This window comes from Macaca fascicularis, chromosome 5, assembly GCF_037993035.2.
Source record: "Macaca fascicularis isolate 582-1 chromosome 5, T2T-MFA8v1.1".
In the NCBI taxonomy this organism is placed as follows: domain Eukaryota; kingdom Metazoa; phylum Chordata; class Mammalia; order Primates; family Cercopithecidae; genus Macaca; species Macaca fascicularis.
In genome coordinates, this window is record NC_088379.1 from 156,092,908 (window position 1) to 156,116,398 (window position 23,491).

General features: G+C 39.7%; 1 protein-coding gene across 38 annotated transcripts in view; it reads right to left on the reverse strand.

The window, feature by feature from the left end:
• SH3D19 (SH3 domain containing 19) overlaps nucleotides 1-23,491 on the reverse strand; it is a 196,319-nt gene that overhangs the window by 59,433 nt on the left and 113,395 nt on the right. For 24 of the 38 annotated variants that reach the window (XM_074040594.1, XM_074040587.1, XM_045392938.3 and 21 more), the window contains one exon: nucleotides 5,665-5,705. Coding sequence is in view for 20 of the 38 variants with exons in the window: in XM_045392938.3 (XP_045248873.2) it covers nucleotides 5,665-5,705 (41 nt within the window). In the remaining 18 variants the exon portion in view is untranslated. Of the gene's footprint in view, nucleotides 1-193; nucleotides 235-5,664; nucleotides 5,706-23,491 lie in introns of all 38 variants that reach the window. The other 14 variants (XM_065545575.2, XM_065545573.2, XM_074040583.1 and 11 more) reach the window with 1 other exon arrangement.

Sequence of the window (23,491 nt, forward strand, 5' to 3'; positions counted from 1 at the left end):
AACATTTTTATCAGGAGCTAAACCAAGCTGACAGGGAGGCTGGAGATCTGCATGGTGTGTCTGATTGGTAAGAATGGTTTCATTAAGTCAGAGGCCCACTCAAGTTTGCTACAATCACATCACCACCATCACTAACACTGAAATCAGCAGGGATAACACTTCTAAAGACTTCATGTTATCGTCACAAACATACCTCTTCCACGGGGCATTTTTGCTGTGTACTATTCATGAGTGCTAAGGGAAAAAAAGAAGGGGTTATAGAAGAGGAAAGGAAGAGCAAAGAGTGAATCTAGTTGTCTAATCATTAAAAGGAATTCAGGAGCATGACTGTCTTGCCATACCACTGTTTACCCCTGCTATGCACACTTAAATGGAAAAGGAAAGTTGATGATCCACAGTTTCAGAGAGTAAAGAAATATTGCTGCAAAGATTTGTCTGTGCAGACCAGGATAACCCGCTGGTAGGTTTTTGTTTTGTTTTGCTTTGTTTTGTTTTTCTGAGACAAGGTCTTGCTCTGTCACCCAGGCTGGAGTGCAGTGGCGCAATATTGGCTCACTGCAGCCTCGACTTCCCTGGCTCAAGCAATCTTCCTTCCTCAGCCCCCCTAAGTAGCTGGGACTTCAGGCATGCACCACCACACCTGGCTACTTTTTCTATTTTTTGTAGAAACGGGGTTTTGCTATGTTGTCCAGGCTGGTCTTGACTTCCTGACCTCAAGTGACCGCCCACCTTGGCCTCCTAAAGTGCTAGGATTACAGGCATGAGCCACTGTGCCTGGCCTCTCTGCAGTTTTTAACAACAGTTTTAAAAAATCTAAAAACTATTTTGCAAAATCAGTTTGCTACTTCAATAAGAATTGATTTTAAAGTATGAATAGTACTTAAAAAAGGTAATTCAGTAGTCGATTTACATTGTTTCAAATCAGCAATTTTAACTTGATTCTGCTGGTTCACACCAGAGGTCATTCGTAGCAGGCCCCCTGGCGGCAGAGTGGCACTGCTGCTGCGGAACACAGAGCGGTTTTGCAGTCGTACTTACAGATCTCCTTCTGCACATCCTTCGAGAATCACTGCTTTCCCCTCTCCTCTGATTTTTTTCACACTCACTCATCTATGAAATCTTTCTTTTCTCTCTTGATCCTTCTGGAAAAACTGACACCTTCTGTCAGTGCTGAACAAGATTAATAGCTATAAACACTTTTGGTTTTTACCGCAGATTTTCATGTGTTGTCTTACGCTCTTTCTGCTAATTTCTCAACTATCCGGTTATATATCTCATTTTCACTTCCCCAGATTAAACAAATTTGTTGTAGTTGCCAGGAAAATCGAATTTGCCAGAGTGCTCATTTAGACAAGCATGTCCCATTTTACCTTTCTGCCATAAGCTGCTAGTCTTGTACGTTTTGGGTTAATGCCACAGAATAAAGACAGTATTTTCAGTAAAAGTTATCCTATCATTTCACAGAATTATTTTCAAACTTTTCTTTTTTTTTTGAAATGGGGTCTCACTCTGTCGCCCACACTGGAGTGCAGTGGCGCGACCTCAGCTCACTGGAACCTCCGCCTTCCAGATTCAAGAGATTCTCCTGCCTCATCCTCCCTAGTAGCTGGGATTACAGGTGTCCACTACCGCGCTGGGTTAATTTTTGCATTTGTAGTAGAGATGGGGTTTCACCATGTTGGCTAGGCTGGTCTCAAATTCCTGACCTCAGGTGATCCGCCCGCCTCAGCCTCCCAAAGTGCTGGGATTATAGGTATGAGCCACTGTGCTCGGCCTATTGTCAAACTTTTCTAGTTCAAGTAGTTAAATTCTAAATACAAAACATATTCATGTTAGAGTTGAGATGTAGATGTGCAGTATTATCACCAATAAAGAATCTTCTTGAATTCCAGCAGGATCTCAAGCCTGGAAAGGCCCTCAGCGATCGACCTACTCAAACTTCACAGAGGAGGACACTGAGATACAGAGGGGTTAAATGAATTATCCCAGGTCCAACAGCCCTTTAGGAGCAAGGCTAGGAGCAGTTTGTTTCTTGAAGCAGTTTAACTCTATGTGGAGCCAGGAGAGTGGGATGCTAGCTAGTCTTGATCTAAATAATTCAAAATTATCAATTAAATGATGTCAGAAGAAATAAACACATAGAAAGATTATTAATTACACATACCCTTGCCATAGAACTATGAATGAATGATCAATGAACTATGAATGAAAGATCAATGCAAATCACAATAATATAAGAAACTTACTGACTACATTTGTTTGGGACAGGGTATGAGAGTTAGATGCATTTGACATGATAACAAGAACATCTGTGAAGTGGAAAGGTGAATGGCCTTGAAGTCAGGAAGCCAGGTTCATATCTCAGCTCTACCTTGTGAAGCCACTTAACCTTTCTGAGACTCAGTTTCACTACCACATGTAAAATGGGTCAACACCTACCATGCAGAGTGCTATTCTATAATGTATGGAAACAGTGCCTGACTTATAGTAGGTAAGCAATATTAACTAAGTCTGAATTTCAGAAAACAATTTTCTCTTAAAAAGTTAATGAAAGGAAGAACGTAAAATTCTAGATGTATCCAATTAGGATACATCAAAACACTTTACCAAAAATATTCAGGACTCATAAGAATACATGCAAAGAAAAGGACCCCAATGCTTGACTGGAACCAGAATGATTATGAAATAAGTTGAACTACTACCAGTTAAGGAATATCACTTTAAAATGGGATAAAGTCTTTCTGCTTGCCAGGGTTAGATGACTGAGTATGGGATAGTAACATATACATTTTAATGGGCTGGCTGAGATAAAAATTATTTACAGCTTTTTCTTACAGAATAGGCAAAAAGAAGAAAACAAAAGGGAAAGGCGCAATTGTTCCTCATTCTGTATTTATATGTTATCATAAAAGGATCTGTTTGGCCTTCCTGCTTAAACATCAGGAATACAAGTTTACTTTAGTGTTTACAAAGTGACTGACAGAAGAATTAAAAGACAACTGAGTTAAAACCCAAAAAACACCAGCTACTTCAAAGAAAGGGTTTTCCCTTTGTTTCATATTCTCCTTCCTCTCTCTGCTAGGGCCCTGTTTCATCGTTTTCTCTTCTTTCATGGCTCCAGTCTGATCCCTCCACTGACTGTTTCCCCGCTGCCTACAAATGTCTTCATGCTTCCTCATCCTAAGCAAGGTCAGATCTCCTCTTTCCTTAATTCTGCCTCCTCCTCAAACTACAGCCCATATCCTTCCTGTTCACCACCAAATTTCACAAAAGAGTAGGCTACCCTAGCCGTCCCAACTTCCACATATTCTATTCATGGTTGAAACTGAAGTGTGGCTTCCAACTTCAATATTTACTGAAACTGCTCTCTCATGGGTCTGCACTGACCTCCTAAGCGCCAGACACAAGAACCTGTTCTCAGCACCTTTTGCTTGGCCTGGCTGTAGTATTAAGAGCTACTGGTGATTCGCCTGTTCCTTTTAAAATCTCCTTTGACCTCTAAAACACAGCTGTCTCTTGTTATTTATTTATCTATCTATTTATTTATTTACTTACTTACTTACTCTGACCATCCCTTTGCAGCTTTTATTGCCCATGTCTTAGCTGCGCCTTGCACAGCATAGGGGTCTCTAGGTAAGCAAGATCCATCTTAGGACATCCATGGGAAGTCAGGCACAGGTTGTGATTCCCTAACAAAAAAGTCCTGAAATCCAAGGGAGTTAAGGTAAGAAGCCAGGGAACAAAGGCAGGAGCCCTATGACTCAGTGAAAGGGGGCCTTTCACAGCAGGGCTGGGGTCATTGGGTCATGCATTTTTGCCTTACGCCCCTTGAAGGCATAGCTTGTCCTCAGATGTCAGTGTCTCCAAGATTCTATCCCTTCTCATATTTCCTATCCTGTGTACTTTCTCCCTACATGTTTGGCTACTTCCAGGATTTTGCTTATAACCGTGATTACTCTAAGTTATATCTCCAGCCAATAAATTCTTACCTAAGTTCTAGACCCTAATTTTGTATTTAAATTATCTCTCTGCCCGTCATCACCTACCACCCCCAACCCAAGGGTTATAGGTATGAAAGGCTATCAAGAATTTTTCATTTTTATATCTGAATTCTTTTCATCCTATACCATAGCATTCCCACATATTTATAGTTCACCAATGAAGCAAAAAAACGGAGTGGGGAAACATGGCATATTTTTCTGTATTGTCACCTTGTAAAATTTTCACTGGAATTGTTCAAATGCATGTTCTTCATGACCTGTGAATATCCTAAATTCATAGTAAATATTACAAACTATGGACCGGGCATGGTGGCTCACGCCTGTAATCCTAGCACTTTGGGAGGCCAAGGCGGACAAATCACTTGAGATCAGGAGACCAGCCTGACCAACGTGGTGAAACCCCATCTCTACTAAAAATACAAAAATTAGCTGGGCATGGTGGTGGGTGCCTGTAATTCCAGCTACTCAAGAGGCTGAGGCAGGAGAATTGCTTGAGCCTAGGAGGTGGAGGTTGCAGTGAGCCGAGAACGCGCCACTGCAGTCCAGCCTGGGCGACAGTGAGAGACTCTGTCTCGGGGGAAGAGAAAAAAAAAAAAAACCAAGTTATGCTTCTAAAAAGAGGGCACATTCTCCTCAGGGCGGTAACCTCAGTTCAAATAATGTGAAGAACATCTAAAATCCTATCTTTATCCTTTTCTAACACAGGCAATCCATGTTCTATTTTTAAAGAGACCTTTCCAGAGCCTTTTATTTAAAAAAGTGTTAAAATACCACACTAATAGCAAGTTTTGAAGTTTTAACCAAGAGATAAGGACAGAAAATAGAAATGTTCCTTTCTGATGGGAATTCTACTCTTAGCACTTCTATCTTGATGTGGCAGTATAAGCCCATCTTTATAGGCACTTATACAGTTAAAAAATAAATTGTAAAGAGGACCTGTAGAAACAAATGAACCACAAGGATTAATATTTCTTTTTTCTTTTCTTCTCTTTTTTGTTTTTTTTTTTGAGACAGTTTCGCTCTTGTTGCCCAGGCTGTGAGTGCAGTGGCACGATCTTGGCTCACTGCAACCTCCGCCTCCTGGATTCAAGCGATTCTCCTGCCTCAGCCTTCCGAGTAGCTGGGATTACAGGCATGCGCCACCACATCCAGCTAATTTTTGTATTTTTAGTAGACAGGGTTTCACCATGTTGGTTGGGATGGTCTTGAACTCCTGACCTCAGGTGATCCACCTGCCTTGGCCCCCAAAAAGGTGCTGGGATTACAGGCATGAACCACCGCACCTGGCCAGGGTTTAATATTTCTTAAACCTGTCAGATACCTCTAACTCTAGAAAATAGTTACATAAAATTTATATTAGATCACAGAAACTAACTAGATAGGCAAATTTAAAAAAAAAACAGATTTATACTATCACACTTGGGATTAAGAAAAAAAAAACCCAGCTTTGTTCTGTAAGAGAAAAACACAGTTCTGAGAAACTGGCTTATCAATAAATACAAGCTAAAAAGTAGCTGTTTGTCTGAAATGCTTTAATACTTCTTAGGAGAAGCTACTCTTGGGTTCTTTGTAGATCTGTCAGATACAATCACCTGCTGGAAATCTAAATCATCACTTAAAATTATTACAGAGGAAAATACAGAGAAGGAAAAAACAAACTTACATCTCTTGATTACCGCTCTAATGGATGACAAGGGTCCTTGGCTAGAAAAAGAAAGAAAACTTATTATACATTCATTAATCCTTTTGAAAAGAGTCATTCATAAGGCCAAGTCATTTCTGGGATTCAATATGGTGCCAAGCCACAAGTTTGATACATTATTTACTGGCCTATCCTCTTTACAAATCAAAAATTAAGGAAATTTTAAAAATTACCTTTAATTTGTTTTATGGGAAATATATTTGCGGTGTAAGTAAAATTTTGCCTTAAAATTGCTTTCATAGCTGCTTACATATCTTCCAGTGAAAACCTGGATACCACTCGTAATTAGACAGCATTACATTGTGCTCAAAATAACTTTATTCCTTATAGCTCTTTTGTGTTTGACACTGAAATTCCTGTCTTCACATATCACATCAAAGTACATAATCTATATAGTCAATTTGACCTAAGGACCAACAGCATTTCTTCTTAAGATCAGAATTTAAAACATCACCATCTAAAAATAAAATAATCTTGTGAGACTTTCCCCTCTCCCTCCCAGACTCCCTGTTTCTCTCTCCCGCTTCTTTCTCTCCCTTTCTCCCCTCCCATACAACACCCTGCTTCCTCTCTTGCTCTTCCGCCTTTCACCATAGGATGACATGGCAACAAGAAGACCCTCTCCAGATACCAGCCTCTCAATCTTGGAATTCCCAGCCTCCATACCCATGAACCAATAAATTTCTGTTCATTATAAATTACTCATTTTGTGGTATTATAGAAGCACAAAATTGACTAAAACAATACTATTGTGCTATACAGGGGGAAAGATTAAGCTCTAGGAGGTCTCTGATACCATAGAGGACTGTAATATAAAGATACAACTGTTTACAGTAATACCGATTTTTTAAAGAGTGCCTGAAGACTTTCTGTAAAACAGCTACTTGAAAAAAAGAATTGGTATAAGGTACAGGTGGAATGTCCCTCATCCAAAATACTTGGGACCAGAATTATTTAAGATTTCTTCTTATTTTGGAATATTTGCATTATATACTTACCAGTTAAATATCCCTAATCCAAAAATCTGAAATCTGAAATGATCTAATGAGCATTTCCTTTGAACATTATGTTACTGCTCAAAAAATTTCAAATTTTGAAGCATTCTGGATTTTGGATTAGGGATACTCAATCTGTAATACGGAAGGGGTAACAGCCCTCTTAGTGAATACATCACAATCTCCTTGCTCACTACCACTGATTTGGCAGGGATAATATTATGAATTTAAAACATCCTTTGTTTCTTTTGTTGAGAAGGAAGACGTACTGATATGGATGGAACATGGAAGGTGTTACGGGTTGAAGCATATCCTCCCTCAAAAAGAAATGTTGGTGTCTTTACCAGTAGGACTTCAGAATGTGATCTTATTTGAAAATAGAGTCATTACAGATGTAAATAGTTAAGATAAGGTCATACTGGAGTTGGATGGGCCCCAATCCAACTTAACTGGTTCCTCAGAAGATGGCCATCTGAAGAGCCAAACCAAGGTACACCAAAGACTGTACCTCATGCTGGTCAACCTCCATAAGCTAATAAGCAAGGAAGAATTTGCCTATGAGTTTCAGAGGGGGCATAGCACTGCTGACACCTGATTTCAGACTTCAAGCTTCCAAGACTGTGAGATGGAGTCTCGCTCTGTCACCCAGACTGGAGTGTGGTGGCACGATCTCGGCTCACTGTAAGCTCCACCTCCCGGGTTCACGTCATTCTCCTGCCTCAGCCTCCCGAGTAGCTGGGACTACAGGTGCCCGCCACCACGCCTGGCTAATTTTTTGTATTTTTAGTAGAGACGGGGTTTCACCGGGTTAGCCAGGATGCTCTGGATCTCCTGACCTCGTGATCCGCCTGCCTTGGCCTCCTAAAGTGCTGGGATTACAGGCGTGAGCCACTGCACCCGGCCTAAAGGCATTCAGTTTTATAAGGGAAGCAGAGCATAAAAGTTCGGCAAATTTGCAGCCTGACAATGTGATAAAAGAGAAAATCTCGTTTTCTGAGGAGAAATTCGAACCAGCTGCAGAATTTGCATAAGTAACAAAGAGTCAAATGTTAATCTCCAAGACACTATGGGGAGAATGTCTCCAGGGCATGTCACAGGTCTTCATGGGGCTCCTCCCATCATAGGCCCTGAGACCTAGGAGAAAAAAATGGTTTCATAGGCTGGGCCCAGGGTCCCTCTGCTGTGTGCAGTCTAGGGACTTGGTGCCCTGCCTCCCAGCTACTCCAGCTGTGGCTAAAAGGGGCCAACATAGAGCTTGGGCTGTGGCTTCAGAGGGTGCAAGCCCCAAGCCTTGGCAGCTTCCATGTGGTATTGAGCGTGCAAGTGCACAGAAGTCAATAATTGAGTTTGGGAACCTCCACTTAGATTTCAGGGGATTTATGGAAACACCTGGATGTCCAGGCAGAATTTTGCTGCAGAAGTGGGGCTCTCAAGGAGAACCTATGGTAGGGCAGCACGGAAGGGAAATGTGGGGTCGGAGCCCAACACAGAGTCCCTACTGGGACACTGCCTAGTGGAGCTGGGAGAAGAGGGCCACCATCCTCCAGATCCCAGAACAGTAGATCCACTGACAGCTTGCACTGTGCTCCTGGAAAAGCTGCAGACACTCAATGCCAGCCATGAAAGCAGCTGGGAGGGAGGCGATACCCTGCAAAGCCACAGGGGTGGAGCTGCCCAAGACCATGGGAACACACCTCTTGCATCAGCATGACTTGGATGTGAGTCAAAGGAGATAATTTTGGAGCTTCAAAATCATTTTGGAGCTTTAACATTTGACCTGCCTCGCTGGATTTCAGACTTGCATGGGGCGTGTAGCCCCTTTGCTTTGGCCAATGTCTCCCATTTGGAATGGCTGTATTTACCCAATGCCTGTACCCACATTGTATCTAGGAAGTACCTAACTTGCTTTTGATTTTACAGGCTCATAGGTGGAAGGGACATGCCTTGTCTCAGATGAGACACTGGACTGTGGACTTCTGAGTTAATACTGAAATGAATTAAGACTTTGGGGAACTCTTACGAAGGCATGATTGGTTTTAAAATGTGAGGACATGACATTTGGGAGGGGCCAGGGGTGACATGATATGGCTTGGCTGTGTCCCCACCCAAATCTCATCTTTAATTTTAACTGCCACAATTCCCAAGTGTCATGGGAGGAACTTGGTGGGAGGTGATTGAATTATGGGGGTGGGTCTTTCCTGTGCTGTTCTCGTGACAGTGAACAAGCCTGGAAGATCTGCTGGTTTTAAAAAGAGGTGTTCTCCTGCACAAGGCACATAAGTAGAAAGCATGATATATCCACTGTGGCAGTACAACTGTCGGAAGAGCAGGGAATCTGTTCTTTTTTATTTATTTATTTATTTATTTATTTTTGAGATGGAGTCTCGCTCTGTTACCCAGGCTGGAGCGCAGTGGTGCGATCTCGGCTCACTGCAAGCTCTGCCTCCTGGGTTCACGCCATTCTCCTGCCTCAGTCTCCCCAGCAGCTGGGACTACAGGCGCCTGCCACCACGCCCGGGTTATTTTTTTGTATTTTTAGTAGAGACGGGGTTTCACCATTTAGCCAGGATGGTCTCGATCTCCTGACCTCATGATCCACACACCTCAGCCTCCCAAAGTGCTGGGATTACAGGCGTGAGCCATCGCGCCCAGCAAGAGTACAGAATCTGTAGTCATTTAGAGGTGTTTTCTTATTTGTGTGAGCTGGCCAATTTACTTACTTGCTGGAATTGTTTCCTTGTCTGTAATATGAGGATACTAGTGCCTATCTTTTGGCTTGTTGCTAAGACTGAATAAGAAAACTCTGTGAAATATATATCATAGTACCGGGCACATATTAGAGTCTCAAGGTATGTTAAATTTCCTACCCTATTTTCCAATATAAACATTTCTGTGGTTCACAATACATATGGCTGAAATTTTTGGGACTATCCTGCCATCACCAGTGAGTTAACCTATAGTTATTATAACCCTACCTTATAAATTTAAATGATCTGCATTTCTGCAGAATTATTATTTACCATTTACAATCATTCTGAGTTTCACAACACATACTTCTCATATACCCAATCTCCTATGAAGCCAAAGCAATAACAAAACCAAGAGAACAAAACAAACCTACAAGCTTTTGTGAACACTATATTTCCCCCATTGAAAACACAGACCTCTGTTCCTTTAGGTCATCCTTCTCAGGATGTTTCCCAGAAAATGGGCATGCTGATCAAGTAGCTATGTATATTTAGTTTCATATTTAACTCTATCAAAAAGAAATTCCACAAAAAAGTTCAAAGATCTTGGAAAAGACTTTCAATTATGTTATTTATAACTACAGCCAGTTTAAAAATCAGAATATGTTGCCCCGTCCTTCTCAATTCTTCTTCTTTTTTTTAATTACACATTCCTGTCTTGACTCTCTAATTAGGCTGCAAGCTTCTCAAGGAGAAAGAATGTATCACGTAACATGTGCCCACTACTGGACTAATGTGAACTCAACTCTGCTCACAGAGAGAAAGAAATATTATAATTTAAATAGTACTAGTTATTCCACCTATAATCCACTTAATAAGCAAATCCACAGGGATAATTTTGCTGCTGGTTTTGTTTTGTTGGACTCAATGCCAGTTACATCTCACTGTATGCACGTCTTATCAAAAGTGTTTGGTCTAATGTTTAAAATAGTTTTTTGTTTGTTTGTTTGTTTTTTAAATACAAAATGTCATCTTGATGAGCATTTGGTGTTAACTAAAGAACAGCACTCACTTCTAATGGAAAACTGGCCAGGTTGACCTTATTTAGAGATGGTACAGTAGACTTCACCAAGGCACTTAAATTGGCAATAAATCTTGTACTTTTAGTATCAATTAACAGAATTTTGGAAGTAATTCTGCATATTTGGTTTTCTCATTGTACACTTTCTTTAGAACCTGTCTCTTCATAAGTTAACACTCTGGTAGTTCCCAAGCAACAAGCAGCACAAACTCTTCACTGGTATGCTGCTAAATTTCAAACCATGTGTAATATACAGTAACATACAGTGATGTTAATCAGATGGAACTTGTCTGAGTGGGTTATGTTACATGACGTGGAACAGACACAACTTGGTTTGGGAAGAGGTATGGTGCATGTCAACCTAGCACCTAACAAATGTGGCATTTACTGCAACATATGAGCACAGAACCTAACCCTTTCAAATGTGAACACAGAAAGGTTAAGAACTGTGGGTCTGATGTATAACTGTGTTCAATGAACACCTGTTCAATGAACCAAGGAATTAATAACCAGAATAAACCTTTTCTGGGGTTATATCTTTCCTCCACAGTCAACCTAAGTGATCTATAGAAAGAGTTTATACAGAAAACCTAAAAAGACAAAAAAGGCTAAAATCTAATCCTCTCTTTTCTAGATGTGTAGCAGTATAGTAGGATTAATTTTTTTTTTTTTGTCACTCAGCTCTGTCACCCAGGCTGGAGTGCAGTGGCATGATCTCGGCTTACTGCAACCTCTGCCTCCTGGGTTTAAGTGATTCTCCTGCCTCAGCCTCCCAAGTAGCTTGGATTACAGGCGCCCACCACCATGCCTGGCTAATTTTTTTGTATTTTTAGTAGACGTGGCGTTTCACCATGTTGGCCAGGCTGGTCTTACACTCCTGACCTCAAGTGATCCACCCACCATGGCCTCCCAAAGTGCTGGGATTACAGGCATGAGCCACCACCCCCAGCCAGTAGGATTAATTTTTATGATTAGGAGTTATTTGTTGGTAAAAGGCATAAAAAGGATAGCACAGGTCTAAAGAGGTGTCTATTAAATGCCAGGAAAAAAATAAGAGATAAAATATAGACAAATATATGGTAGTTTCAGTTTGAAGCATCCACAACATCTACAGACTGATTTTTCAAACTTTTGTCTTTTTCAATTCTCCTGCCTCAGTCTCCCAAGTAGCTGGGATTACAGGCACCTGCCACAACGCCCAGCTAATTTTTTGTCAATTTAGTAGAGATGGGGTTTCACCATGTTGGCCAGGCTGGTCTCGAACTCCGGACCTCAGGTGATCCGCCTACCTCAGCCTCCCAAAGTGCTGGGATCACAGGCATGAGCCACTCTGCCCGGCTAAACTTTTGTCTTATTAGCTGATGATTTATTTATTTTTCATCAAACGAGTAATGTGCATTTAACTGTTAAGAGTTAACTTTAATTTTCAGCTGGGCATGGAGGCTCACACCTTTAATCCCAGCACTTTGGGAGGATCACCTCACGTCAGGAGTTCGAGACCAGCCTAGCCAATGTGGTGAAACTAAAAATACAAAAATTAGCCAGGCGTGGTGGCACATGCCTGTAATCCCAGCTACCCGGGAGGCTGAGGCATGAGAATCACTTGAACCTGGGAGGCGGAGGTTGCAGTGAGCCAAGATCGTGCACTGCACTCCAGCCTGGGCGACAGAGGAAGTTTGTCTTTAAAAAAAAAAAAAAAAAGGCCAGGCATGGCGGTGGCTCACGCCTATAATCCCTATAATCCCAGCACTTTGGGAGGCTGAGGTGGGCGGATCACGAGGTCAGGAGATCGAGACCATCCTGGCTAACATGGTGAAATTCCGTCTCTATTAAAAATTAAAAAAAAAAAAAAAAATTAGCCAGGCGTGGTGGCGGGTGCCTGTAGTCCCATCTACTAGGGAGGCTGAGGCAGGAGAATGGTGTGAACCCTGCAGGCGGAGCTTGCAGTGAGCCCAGATCGTGCCACTGCACTCCAGCCTGGGCGACAGAGTGAGACTCTGTCTCAAAAAAACAGAAAAGAAAAAAAGAGTTAATCTTAATTTTCAACCAAGAAACCTAATGCCTATGCTATTCCGGGCATTGTGCTGGGCACCAAAGAACGAAGATTAACTAGGACATGGACCCTGCCCATTGGTGCTCATGGTCTAGTGAGAAGCCTGTAGATAAGAAAAGAGCTTATGATTTGAATTTCTGCTTTTCTTAAAATTAGAACATTTATATATGTTTTTTATCTTTTATCAGAGAGGTATTTTTACATATTAGTTCCTCTACTAGAATATAATCTCCTTCTCGGGCCATATACATGTTGGAATGATGTTGCACATAAATCCTAAATTAAAAAAATAATTACAGCAAATTTTAAAAAATTGAGGCAATTTAAGAAGTCCTCTTGACATGCCCAGATTCCGTGCCATAAAATACTTTAGATCACATGTAAAGAAAAACTTTCTGAAAAACAACTGACTCATCCAGTTACACCCTACTCCCTACTTAACAATGACTTTAAAATATGTGAAGAGAAGTTCTTAAAAAAAAAAAGAAAAAAGAATTTTCTCAAACCTGTCATCCTGGTTTCAAAAACTATACATATGCAAAGGGGTGACACATCCCTTTGGACACTTCCTTAGAACGTTTGGGGAAAACCTAGTATAAGCTGCTGCCACAGACATGAGACTGGCAAGGGAACACTGCCTGGCAAGAGAAAGTAGGACACAGGAAGCTGGGTGGAAATTCAAACAGGAATCATTTGGTCATATCAAAAAAGGAACATCAAAGGCAGATGTTTTCTACATCACAGTCCATATTTAGAGTCTTAACATCTATACATACAATAAGAAACAAATCTGGGCAACATAGTGAGACCCCTATCTCTACAAAAAAAAAAAATTAACTGGATGTGGTGGTGCGTGCCTACCCGTAGTCCCAGTTACTTGGGAGGCTGAGGCAAGGGGAAGGCTTGAGCATGGGAATTCGAGGCTGCAGTGGGCCAGGATGGCACCACCACAGCCCAGCCTGGGCAGCAGAGAAAGATCCTGTCTCAAAAACAAACAAACAAAACATAAAACACAAAGTAAAAGCCCTCTGTCCAGGGACGAAAAGGGAAGGAGAAAAGATACTAGCTTATCACTACCTAGAAAAATCTGCTATTTATAGTATTAGTTTTTTTTTTTTTAATTAAACATATACTGAATACTCCAATATGCTGGTTCTCATCAGAACATAAAATCTATTTTTCTTGATGGGACTTAATTAAATTAAAAAGCTTCTGCACAGCAAAAGAAATAATCAGCAGAGTAAACAACCCACAGAATGGGAGAAACTCTTCACCATCTATACATCCAACAAAGGACTAATATCCAGAATTTACAAGGAACTCAAACAAGTCAGTAAGTAAAAAACAAACAATCCCATCAAAAAGTCGGCTAAGGGCATGAATAGACAATTCTCAAAGGAAGATATACAAATGGCCAAAAACATATGAAAAATGCCCAACGACATTAATTATCAGGGAAATACAAATAAAAACCACAATGTGATACTCCCTTACTCTGCAAGAATGGCCATAATCAAAAAATCAAAAAACAATAATAGATATTGGCATGGATGCAGTGAAAAGGGAACACTTTGACACTGCTAGTGGGAGTGTAAACTAGTATAGCCACTATGGAAAACAGTGTGGAGATTCCTTAAAGAACTAAAAGTAGAACTACCATTTGATCCAGCAATCCCACTCCTGGGTATCTACCTAGGTATCGTGCACTGCACAGCCTGGGTGACAGAGTGAGACGATCTCAAAAAAAAAAAAAAAAAAAAAAAAAGAGTTAACCTTAATTTTCAACCAAGAAATCTAACGCCTATGCTATTCTGGGCATTGTGCTGGGCACCTTAGAGTAAAATAAGTCATTATACCAAAAAGATAACTGCACATGCATGTTTATAGCAGCACAATTCACCACGCCCAGCCTTCTAATTTACTTTGAATTCGTCAGAAGGGATAGTTGCATGGGCTGGGTGTCTAATATCTACTGATGGTGTGGCAATCAAAATCAGCAGGAAAATTCAAATGTTCCAGAAGCAGCTAATATTTGGAACTAGGTTAGCAAAAAATGTTACAAACAAAGGGGTGCGTGCATGCATGTGACTATTTGGGAAGATGTCTTAACCTTAACATGTGATATTTTCAAATGAGAGCATATTCATCTCAATTAACCAGTGCAATATTCTGTAAAAAATAAAACCCTACTATTAATTCTAAAACATATGAAAAATCAGTGTGTTTAGAAGGCAGAAGGGAACGAAAAAAGGTGAGAACCACGATTTTGTTTCTCTCCATTCTTCACAAGATTAAAATAAAACTACTGTAAGGGATAATAGTGGTCATTTTAAAATGTAAAAACAAATACATATTTTAAGCATCTGAAAATGATCAAAACATTAATTAAATGACACTTCTAAAAACTTAGAAATTAGGTCAGTTTGAAGCCAAGGCTTTATGTGAAATAGTGAGGCAGATACTTTTTTAAAAAGCAAAATTTAAATGTTATTAATAAAAATGCATAAATTATTTAAATTGTTGTGACACTGTAAGATTTTTTCCACATCACATAACTTTAAAAAATATATCTTTCAGGCCAGGTGCGGTGGCTCATGCCTGTAATCCCAGCACTTTGGGGGGCCGAGGTGGGTGGATCATGAGGTTAGCAGATTGAGACCATCCTGGCTAACAAGGTGAAACCCCATCTCTACTAAAAATACAAAAAATGAGCCAGGCCTGGTGGCACATGCCTGTAGTCCCAGCTACTTGGGAGGCTGAGGCAGAAGAATCACTTGAACCCAAGAGGTGGAGGTAACAGTGAGCTGAGATCATACCACTGTACTCCGCCTGGGTGACAGAACAAGACTCTGTCTCAAAAAAAAAATATATAAATATATATAAAATATATTTCTCTATATATTATATAATATATATTTCTTTATATATTATATAAATATATATAATATATTTCTTTATATATTATAAATATATATAATTCTTTATATATTATATAAATATATTTCTTTATATATTATATAAATATAATATATTTCTTTATATATTATATAAATATATATATTTCTTTATATATTATATATAAATATATATAACATATTTCTTTATATATTATATACTTATCGTTATATATTATATATATATTTATCTTTATATATATTATATATATATATATATATTTCAAATGTGAATGCCCTAGTCACCCATTTCTTAGTTTGTATCGCTTGATCAAAGGTTTTAGGTTAGCTAAGCCTTCCTTTGACCTTTTAGAGGCTCGTACATCATTACATTTCTAGCTTTTCACCAAATATCTAGTGATGTCTAAGCCAAAATAAAATATGTTCAATCAATGGTTGAGAAAATAATGAAGCAACAAATATATACATAACAGCAAAACTTAAATTCATAAAAATGCATAAATTATTTAATTACCAATAAAAACAAACACATTTTAAACATTCATTTAATTGAGTCTTTCAAAAATAGGCAGCTCTTAAGGAGTTACTGTTATAAAGCTGAAGGCTTTAACGAAGAATATAAACACAACGTGGAAACAGCTGAATTCATTCTTAACAATCAAAGATTTGTTCTCCTCTGGAAATTGCAACAGAAACTTCAGCAGTGGGTAGGCACAAAACCTTTACTCTAAATATTCAACAATTTCTCCATGACACAAGCAGGGCTAGCAGCCTTCCCACTAGCTAGTATCTCTTTTTTTTTTTTTTTGCAAAGTCACTGGAGAACTTTCCCATTAGATACCAAGAACATATTTGGTAGCCCAAGGACTTTAAAGTGATTTAAAATTATAAATACCAATAGTTACATGAAATTACCCGAAAGATACAGTAAACTTCTAGATTTGGGAGCTCACAAATAAGTATGTTTTAGGATATTATTAATATATGATGTATCTGAGGATACCATCATTTAAGGGGAATGACTGACTGTTCATTAGGACTATAGACACTGAGTCTGAGTACATCTGTCCCCAAACAAGCAGTTCTCTTTTCAGGATATTTAAAAAGATTCACAGAGAGGAAATGTGCCTTTTATCAGCCTCAGTTTAAAGAAGCAGACAGGAGAGACGCAAGAAGGTACTGCAGAGAATGTAGTAGAGAACGGCAGGTATCGAGTTCAGCAGAATAAAGGATGGGGCACAATATTGTGGGTGGACAGAGCAAGGTTCCAGATATTCTCAAAGTAAGGACTCTGCCTGAGAAATGACAAAGTTCATTTGGCAGCATACTTTGAAATAACTGGCCTGCTGCACAGGGGGGCATATGCTGTCCCATCCCCACTCATTCCCTCTTCTTTCCTGCCACACTGGAAGCATTTCATTCAGCTATTCTCATCTAGCCTCCCCTTGTGACCAGCTCCAACCACTGTGAAATGGCCTGAAGTGCAGACTGTGCCAAAGCACAAGAGTATGCATGACCAAATAACACCGGAATCCATGTCTACAAGGTAGATAAACAAGTCCCCAAACTACGAAACAGTATAATCCCAATATTATTTGTAAAATCTTACTTTAAAAAATATATATTTCTTTTGCTGTGGTCTGAATGTTTGTGTACCCATCAAATTCATATATTGAAATCCTAACCCCCAAGGTTTTGGTACTAGGAGATGTGACCTTTGGGAGGTGATTAGGTCACAAGGGTAGAGCCCTCATGAATGGGATTAATGTTGTCATAAAAGAGGCCCCAGAGAGATCCCTTGCCCTTTCTGCCACAAGAGGAAACAGTAAGAAGATACTGTCTATGAACCAGACTGCAAGACCTCATTAGACAGGGAGGGAGTCTGCTGGTGTCTTATCTGGAACTTCCCAGCCTCCAGAAGTCTGGATTTTTTTGTTTGTCATTTATAAGCCACCTGGTCTATAGTATTTTGTTACAGCAGCCCGAATGGACTAACACATACATACACACATACACACACACACACACACACGCACACACATGCACACACACCCCCCCCACACATACTTGTATAATTACATTTATACAAAAAAAGTGAGAATGCATCTACTCAGTGATGTGCTGGAGCCAGCTCATACTGGCTCATGTGAGCTGACAATTGAATTTTCAGAAATTTTGCAAACCAGTTGTTAAATATAACCATTATGAAAAATTAAGTTATATATACTTACAATTAAAACAAAGCTAATATTAAAGGTTCATCATTTCCTACTTATTTTCTTAAACTTTACTACTGCTAATGATGTGCTACTGTGGATCTCGTCCCAATCCATCACCAGCGGTATCATATTGGTAGCTTTAAATTGGCCATGGTGGTAATATTTATACCACAAAACTGGCAAATTAGGGCTTAATTTATCATTTTATTGACTGTCTAAATTTAAGAAAGTGACAAAGAAAATGTGAGTAATAATAATGCACGTTCAACCTAAAATATGTGGCGCTGTTACATTATGACAAGAACAAAAAAACTGAGGAGACATTCTTCCAGTATTTGAAAACTATCATCTGAGACAGAAAAGAGGTTGCTAATGCAATTGACAAATGAATAGAAACCTTGACTTATATTTTGGTTTTGGTTTTTGTTGACACATATTTTGTTTCACATTTATCTTACTCATTAATATAAACAAACATATCAACTAACATTCATACTGGAATTACACTCACAGAGCAAGTTGCTCACATTTATCACCATACCACCGCACAGGCCCCAGATGTTAACAATAGTTGATTCTAAGAGGTAGAGAATTAGGAATGATTTGTCATCTACCTGTGTCTCTGAATTTTTCAAGCTTTATAATTACTTTAATAATTTGTATGCTATTTTTAAAAATTGCTATAGCAAAAAACAAAGCAAAATAAATTCACTGGTTCATGTCAAATTCATGACCTCTAAATAATGAAGATTACAGCCAAACCACCAGCCAATCAATCACTTTCTGGAAATAGCAGGCTGAGTTCAAAGTCACATGTAGATGCCATTATAGGGCTGAAAATCCCCCAGAATCCTGATGTGAATAACAAAAATGAATTAGAGCCTGCACACAACTTCAAATCTCTGTATTTCCCATACCCCTAACGCTCTAACATACAATAAAAATACAGGGCGTTAATAATCCAATTAAATCCATATAGACATTTAGAAATTTAAAAGCATCAATTTAGATATTATTTCCCAAGTGTTTTCTATGTTCCAGCAATTTTCCTAGGTGCTGAGAACAAAAGTAAAACAAGATGAGTCCCTCTATTCAATGAGATTACACTTAAGTACAGAAGACAGAGAAGTAAACAATTTTTTTTAAACAGGTAATTTTAATACAGATTAGAAAATGTGGAACCACCTAGGAATATCTGGAGTGTTTAAAAAATAGTATCACAAATATAGAACTAACCATGAATGCCAATTTCAATGAAATACAATTAAAGGAGAGGGTAAAGTATAATCAAACTTTAAAAAATAATAAATTAGGCTGGGCGTGGTGGCTCATGCCTATAATCTCAGCACTTTGGGAGGCCAAGGCAGGAGGATCACCTGAGGTCAGGAGTTCCTGACCAGCCTGGGCCAACATGGCGAAATCCCATCTCTACTAAAAATACAAAAATCGGCTGGGCATGGTAGCGGCCACCTGTAATCCCAGCTAATGGGGAGGCAGAGGTTACAGTAAGCTGAGACTACCCCATTGCACTCCAGCCTGGGCTATAAGAGCAAAACTCCAACTCAAAAAAAACAAAACAAAACAAAAAAAGATAACAATAAGGCCGGGCGCTATGGTTCATGCCTGTAATCCCAGCACTTTGGGAGGCCGAGGTGGGTGGATAATGAGGTCAGGAGATTGAGACCATCCTGGCTAACATAGTGAAACCCCATCTCTACTACAAATACAAAAAATTAGTGGGGTGTGGTGGTGGGCGCCTGTAGTCCTAGCTACTTGGGAAGCTGAGGCAGGAGAATTGCTTGAACCCAGGAGGTGGAGGTTGCTGTGAGGCACCTCACAGTGACACTGCACTCCAGCCTAGGCGATAGAGCAAGACTCCATCTCAAAATAATAATAATAATAATAAAATAGATTCTTAGTGGCAAGACTATGCATACATGAATAGTAACATCTGCTTCTCTATAGCAGCCAAAGCCAGAGTTGCTCCTCAAACTCCCAGCTAGTCCAGTGCTGGCATTTTTAGAATTGACGTGGCACTACAGTCCAGTACTAATTCCAACTTTTAGTTGTACTAAAGATGATCCTCCTCACACCTGTAACCAATATCTGTGTCACCATAAGAATGTCTATAAGATATGCCAACTGTCTCTTGTGTCATGGCCCTTCATGTTGGAAAAATTCCTAATGATAGAAATCAACCGAAATAAAGGTGTGAATGGATAGATGGAGGGACAGGTACGTAGGCAGACGGAAAGACTTCTTTTTAACCACCTTACTTTCTTTTTTTTTTTTTTTTTTTGTTTTGTTTTTTGAGACGGAGTCTCGCTCTGTCGCCCAGGCTGGAGTGCAGTGGCGCGATCTCGGCTCACTGCAAGCTCCGCCTCCCGGGTTCCCGCCATTCTCCTGCCTCAGCCTCCTGAGTAGCTGGGACTACAGGCGCCCGCCACCGCGCCCGGCTAATTTTTTGTATTTTTAGTAGAGACGGGGTTTCACCGTGGTCTCAATCTCCTGACCTTGTGATCCGCCCGCCTCGGCCTCCCAAAGTGCTGGGATTACAGGCGTGAGCCACCGCGCCCGGCAACCACCTTACTTTCAAAACACAAGATACAGTCGTTAGTAATTTCCACTACCTTTAGGTTCCATCTATTTAGGTATCAAGTATTTATGTTTTATTAATGGAGTAACAGAGCATGAGGGCCCTTCTAAACACCCAAAACTAGTGTGATAAAGTTGTACGTTTTGCTTCCAAATACTCTGACCATTAAAACCGGGGCTTCAATTTTCCCAGGAGAGATTATAAAACTGTTTCGGTCTAAGTTGAACTATGTCAGAGGCTATTTGGAATTCTGCCTAAAATTTCAAGAATGCTGGGGGGTTGAAGGGGGAGAGGAGATGGAGACAAATGAGTAAAGAGAAACATGACTGTTGGTGGTGGGGTTAGGATCTAAGACTCACTTCCAAGCTTTACTCCTAATCCCACCTCATTCCCACAGGCCACAGCCCTAACACCAAAGGCCTGAAAAAGACAGGTGGAATTCCCATGACAGGACCCCAAGCAATCGCAGCGTCAGTGCCACTGGCCCCGTCATCGCCACCAGCCCTTTTCCAGGAAGAGTCAGCTGACGCGGAACAATCCTTGGCAGTGGGGATCGGGGCTACTGGATGACTTCAGCAGCCTGAGAAGACAAACAGTGTGAAGATCACCAATGCACAGATCCTAACCAGACAGGTTTTCTTTAGCTTATTTATTTTTGCAAGTAGCTTCAAAAAGGAATAAACTTCTAGAGGTCCTCAGATTCTCTGTTGTTTTTATTTCATGTGAAAATGTTTCCTCTCCACTCAGTTCAGGAAACATTCACTGATCGCTGATAACCTCATGGTGTCGGACCACGGCTGGAGATACAAAGATGAACCACTGCCCTCAGGTGGGGATGCGAGCCCCACCAACTTATGACGGTCATTTGTGCTCTAGATAAAAGTATGCCAAGGAACTGTCCTTGGTTTGTTTTTGACCCTGAGGCATCAAAATGTTTCAAATAATAATTTTAATCCTAGTTTTAAAATTTTAACACCAAGACTTTGTACTTGTATTCCCTTCTAATTCTATCCTGCTGTTAGAGATGTTTGTTTTCAAATGAGGACTTTCTAAAGAATAATGACCTTTCTCTTACTGAAATAATTCAGCCTTGATCATTTTATTTTATATTATTTGGGGAAACAGAATAAAAGCTGGTCACCATACTAATACTAAATTGCTGCAATTTATTTCATCGTAGTAATTTTGTGTGTATGTTTTTGGGGGAGGATTTTTTTAAAATAAACTTTTAATTGTAAATTAGTTTTAGATTTCCAGAATAGTTGTGAAGAAAGTTCTCATATACCCCACACTGTTTTCCCTACTATTCTCATCTTACATTAATATGTTACATTTGTCACAATATGTTTTTAAACTAGTCTGGTATAAATTCTACTTTTCCATGTTTTATCTGTAAGAGGTTTATAGAAAGTAATAGAAAAAAGTCCTACACGAATTAGCATAACACTGAGTGACAGTATTGTTAGCAAAAATGATGTCAAAACCTAAATATTTTCTTAAGGTAAAGTCATGTCCAAATTGAGGAGTGAGGTCAAGTAGGCCCATTCACAGGACTCACCACTTTGACTAGCTAGCTCCATACAAAGATAGACTATCTGGGTTGGTATTTTACAAAGAAGTACTAGTAAAAGGAAGAAAAAAATCAGGAGGCAGGAAGACTGCTAACCCTTAATAGGGTTTATATAGTAAATCAGGGTGAAGCGAAAATTTCTGTAGATTTATTTTTTAGGGTTCCAAGTCTTTACATTTAGTATAAACTACCTCAGTGCCTAGCAAAATGCTATTCACACATGATAAATATCTTTTGAATATAAGTGAATCTCACTTTCAAAACATATCATAGCACAGAAACTCCAGTATATCTGCTGTTTGATGTCAAATACAGATTCATCAATGTTTCATGGAGATGTTATTTTTAAAATCATGATCTTTCCCACATCAGGCTTACATAAATTAAGTTGCGGTTTTGCCTCAGGCTTAAGCAGAACAAATCTATGGGAAACTCAAAGGTGGTATTTTTAACAATCATTATCTAAAGAAATATAGCAGTACCTTATTTAAATACTGAGATCAAGTCTGTTCTTTTTTTATTTTTATTTTTTGAGACAGAGTCTCACTTTGTCGCCCAAGCTGGAGTGCAGTAGTGTGATCTCCGCTCACTGCAACCTGTGCCTCCTGGGTTCAAGTGATTCTCCTGCCTCAGTCTCTCAAGTAGCTGGGATTACAGGTGCGCACCACCACACCTGGCTAATTTTTACATTTTTAATAGAGACGGGGTTTCACCATGTTGGCCAGGCTGGTCTCGAACTCCTGACTTCAGGTGATCTGCCCACCTCAGCCTCCCTAAGTACTGGGATTACAGGCATGAGTTACTGAGGCCACCCGGCCAAGTCTGTTCTTTATGCAAACCGAAGGCCAAAGAGAAGAGGGAAGAGGTGAGCATATAAAGGTATCCTGGGAATTTGTACAAACAGGAAGTACAGCTTAACTTTGTGCAGTGCTGGGAAACACGGCAGCTTTTCATGCAAGCTCTCATTCTTCCTCACTTTCTCTCTGAAAACACATAATTTCTGCTTCAGTCTTCACATCTTCTGCTACACTTGAACTCTTCTTGATTGTTTGCTGGCATTCCTGTCTTTGTACATAAACCATCTGTTTGTTTTAGGCTATCAGTGAATTCTTGGAGACACAGAGAATGTAGGACCATCCCCGTGATGGTTGTCAGACACAGCATGACTGTGTGAGGAGTCTGGGGGTCTGACAAGCCCAATTTCAGCTCTGCCTTTACTCACTCCATGAGTATAATCACATGTCAGTTTCCTTATCTGTAACATGACATTATTGGATTGGATGATCTCTATTCTACCTACTAGGTCTAAAATTTTTAAAATATGAAACTTAAAACACTCCAAGATTCCAATTTAAATTCATTTAATAAGAACCAATTACTTAATCCAACTGCAGTAAAGGGAGCTGGACTTGATATTTAATCCATTCCAATAGTAATAAAGAAATAACTAATCTAATTGACCTATGCTAATGGTTTTACATCTCTTAACTCACTTAATCCACATATCCACCCTTACAAGAAGGTACTGTTATTATCCCAGTTTTAGAGATGAGAAAAGAGTTTACATAATTTAAATGTCAAAGGACTCACAGCTGGTAAATGGTGAAGTCAGGATTGGGACTTGGACAGTCTGGCTCCAGGCAGGGCCAGAGTTCTTTGCCACTGTGCTTTA